The sequence below is a fragment of the Vigna radiata genome, chromosome 1 (assembly GCF_000741045.1).
Source record: "Vigna radiata var. radiata cultivar VC1973A chromosome 1, Vradiata_ver6, whole genome shotgun sequence".
Lineage (NCBI taxonomy): Eukaryota > Viridiplantae > Streptophyta > Magnoliopsida > Fabales > Fabaceae > Vigna > Vigna radiata.
In genome coordinates this window covers 21,494,388-21,497,846 of record NC_028351.1, presented here as the reverse complement: position 1 = coordinate 21,497,846, position 3,459 = coordinate 21,494,388, and the positions used below count along the sequence as shown (strand labels likewise).

The following is a 3,459-nucleotide window of genomic DNA, read 5'->3' as shown; positions in this document are numbered from 1 at the left end:
TAAATATCCAAGCGATAACTTACTTTATATAAATCCAAAAATCATTCACTTGTTGAAACAATGAGCTGCAATTAAAGGTTTACAAGAAATGCATGATCTAAAGTGGGATTTTCAGCTTTAGGTTATGATCTGTCTCGCCATGAGTTTTCTCTTTTGACCCCTTTAGGCATCAAAACATTATCAGATACATAACTTGTGATGACATCTGTTTAAGTTGTCTTGTTGGAGTAGAAATCAGTGTTGAGTGCGTGTGTGTATATGCGGCACACATGCCAATAAGCATGTATATATGTAATTATGCTCACACAGAGAGAGAAAGGGCACAGAAAGTAATAGAAGAAATGTTGATATATATATATATATATATATAGAGAGAGAGAGAGAGAGATAGCCAGAAATCAGTATTGTTCATTATTGAATATAGTTCCAAACGTCACAGTTGAATTTATTCCCGGAAGAGAGTCGGCCAAACACACTTTCCGGCCAAAACCCAAACTGGCATACACATTATTATTCTATTCTATATTATATATATATATATATATATGGCTTTACGTAACGAAGCCAAGCGTTATGATTATTCTACAGAACCTTTAGTCAACAATATCCTAACAAACCTTTCTCCTCACCACATGACCCTCCCCTAAAACATTACTCTACTTCCTCCTTCAACCTTTTCCTTTAGTTTCCCCAAACTCAACATCACTCATCAACATACACTACCACTTCTCAATCATGCATAAACATACATAGATACATATACATAACCAATACAACAATTATATATGTAACCTAATTAATCAACAGCCACTAATTATTCACTGATTACCTCGTGCTGGTTAAAGCTGGTGGAACCGTCACAAGCGTGGCCATGGCCGTCGAATCCGAGTCCCGCCGGCATGTCCATCGAGGAGGAAGAGGCCGTGGCTGCGGTTACGGCGGTGGAGCTGAGTAACACGTTTGGTGCAAAAGACCAATCACAGGAAGGGGCTAATAGCAAGGTGCTAGCGTTTGTGGTGGCAAAACCAATGCATTGTGGTGGTTGGGAAGGGTGAGGAATGGATTGAAGCAACCTGATTTGTCTCTTGAGGAACTTAACATAGCGAATGGCTTCGTCAAGCATTGAAGCAGTGTCCATTTTGGTTCCCCCGGGAACGAGTCTTTGGAGGATGCGGATTTTCTCGCTGATCCTCTCTCTCCTGTGGCGTGCAGCCACGCTCTGAGGGTCGTCGCTGATGCGAACGTTTCTTCTCTTTGGTTTACGGATGGTGGCGGGGTCGATGTCCACCGGTTGCATAGCAGCTATCTTGTACATCATCTCCTTCATGGCTCCCAGCTCTTCTTCCGGCTCCTCGTCTTCTTCCATGCTGTGAACACCCAGTATGTCTCCAAGGAACCCCGAGGAGGAGGGTGGGGCTACAACAGACGAGGTTGTCGTGGGGGGTGTTTGATGCATTTGAAGAAGGTTGGGGTTGTGACTGTGGGGGTAGTTGTTGGACCAAATCCCAGAAGCAAGAGGGTCTTGGACTTGGAGAATAATATGGTCATGATGATGTTGATGTTGATGTTGTTGTTCGTTTGTTTCCATCTTTTCAAGATTCCAAGTGGTGTTCACATTTGTGAATGCACTTGTGGTGGTGTTCTGGTTGGTGTCCATGTCGACCAAATCGACAAATATGAGAAATATGGGATTGGGCTAGCTGCTTCAGATCGGTGTGTTGGTTTTGTTAAAGATTAATTGGCTGAAAAGGAAAGAAAAAAGGCAAGGAAATTAGAAAGAGGTAGCTAGGTAGCAGCATGAAGGAAGAATAAACAGGGTTTAAATTTTGGTGTGATCTTCATCATAGGACTTGAAATGAAACCCCCTTATAAACATAAAATCAAAGTATATGAGTACTACTGGTGCGTATAAGAGGATGACAGCTGTGTGGTTGAATTGAAGGAATAGAAGGTTAATTAGCCTTACCTTGAAGCTTTTATGGGTGTCTCTGAGTTAACATGTTGTAGGATCTTTGATGGGTGTAAAAGGTTTGTAGACCCTAGAGAGGGACCCCATGGATGAGAGAAAGAGGGAGAGCAAGTATTAGGAACGGGTTTTTACTGAAAGGGGGAGTCACTGCAAAAAGCATGTCCATGAATCAATAAAAACAAAAGGTGGTAAAGCAGATTAAAGGAGATTCAATGCGCTCTTCTACGAAATACTATCAATGCTATCTTACCCTTCACACACCAAAACCTAGTTAATCTGCACGGACTCAAAACTTCTATATCTCAATTAATTTAATTTAATTTCCTTGATGGGATTAAAGTCTGTGTCTGCTTTGCTTTTCTTGTTAAGAAAAAAGACCAAGTCAACAAAACAACGCCTTTGTTTTACGTGGAAAACTACCAAAATGGTTATTACCATTACCACAATGTTTTTTAACTCCTGAATCAACGATGATGTTACGAGTTTCGTGTTATTAACTATACTGTCACTATGTAAAATTACAGTTTTTTTTTTCTGAAGCTTGAGAATTAATATATATTTGTTGAAATGGATGTTTTTAATAGCGAGAATGAAGGATTTTGATGAAAATGTGAAGTCAAAGATCCAATTATTATTACTTGAGACATGATAAGACCTTTCCAGAAAATTGACACGACCAAAAATGATGGTATGAAATTTAGATTAGATTAGGTTAAACTGGTATACGAGCGATGACATGAGTGATAGCAGAAAGGTAACGGTGAAAAGAGTTGCACCTAGGAAAGAGTAGATGGGTCTCTCTCTCCAAATTGATTTTTGGGGCACTGAAATCCTAGGGCTGCTTCTCCTTTATTACCATTTTAATGTGCCTCTTGCCATTTGGTATATTCCAGTCTCCTTCAATTCCCTCAATTTCGGGATTGATGAACAGTTACATTGCCACCTCAAACTCACACTCTTACCAAATTTTATTTAAATCAGTAAATATTTATCTGTTATCATTTCTTGCAGAAATATCTTATTTATAACTTTTTTTCTTTAGTTTATCAGCAAAAGCTCCAATTCTTTCTATAAAAAATAATAATGTTTTAGTTTATCTGTTCTTTCAATGTTTCAAGATAAATTAATCACTATTCTGTGAATAACAACACACTTACCAAGAAAAGAGAAGAAACAATGGTGTGTAAAATGTGCAAGTAGTAATTAATGAGAGAGATAAATGACAAGCTCGGAAAAAGATGTACGATGACAAGTTTTTTCACTTCTACTATAACAAGTTACAAATTATTTTAATATACATGAAAAATTATCTGTTTATTTTGTTAATTTCTGTGCCTAAATTAACCTTTAGTGAGTGTAATTCGTCAAACCAATGTTCAATTTTCAATGGTTCAGTATCTTATCCTAATGCCAACAGTTTCGGAAGAATGGAGAATATTTAACACATTCAAAATAAATAGTGTTCATTCAATGTGAATATAATTGCAGCA

The 3,459-nt window shown here is 38.0% G+C and overlaps 1 protein-coding gene across 2 annotated transcripts; it reads right to left on the bottom strand.

The window, feature by feature from the left end:
* Window positions 1–458: 458 nt before the first annotated feature.
* Window positions 459–2,391, bottom strand: LOC106769315 (transcription factor HEC3-like). 2 transcript variants are annotated; one of them, XM_022778757.1, is made up of 2 exons: window positions 1,967–2,391; window positions 459–1,865 (listed from the first exon to the last, which is right to left on the bottom strand). In XM_022778757.1, exon 2 carries the CDS (start codon window positions 1,655–1,657, stop codon window positions 815–817), a length of 843 nt encoding a protein of 280 aa, XP_022634478.1. In that variant the 5' UTR covers window positions 1,658–1,865; window positions 1,967–2,391; the 3' UTR covers window positions 459–814. The 2 variants fall into 2 exon arrangements, with proteins under 2 accessions (XP_022634478.1, XP_014510374.1); XM_014654888.2 differs by having other exon boundaries at window positions 459–1,742.
* Window positions 2,392–3,459: the final 1,068 nt, after the last annotated feature.

Bases quoted from the DNA above. Each gene is read 5' to 3' on its own strand.
- LOC106769315 (XM_022778757.1), bottom strand. From the start codon at position 1,657: ATGGACACCAACCAGAACACCACCACAAGTGCATTCACAAATGTGAAC.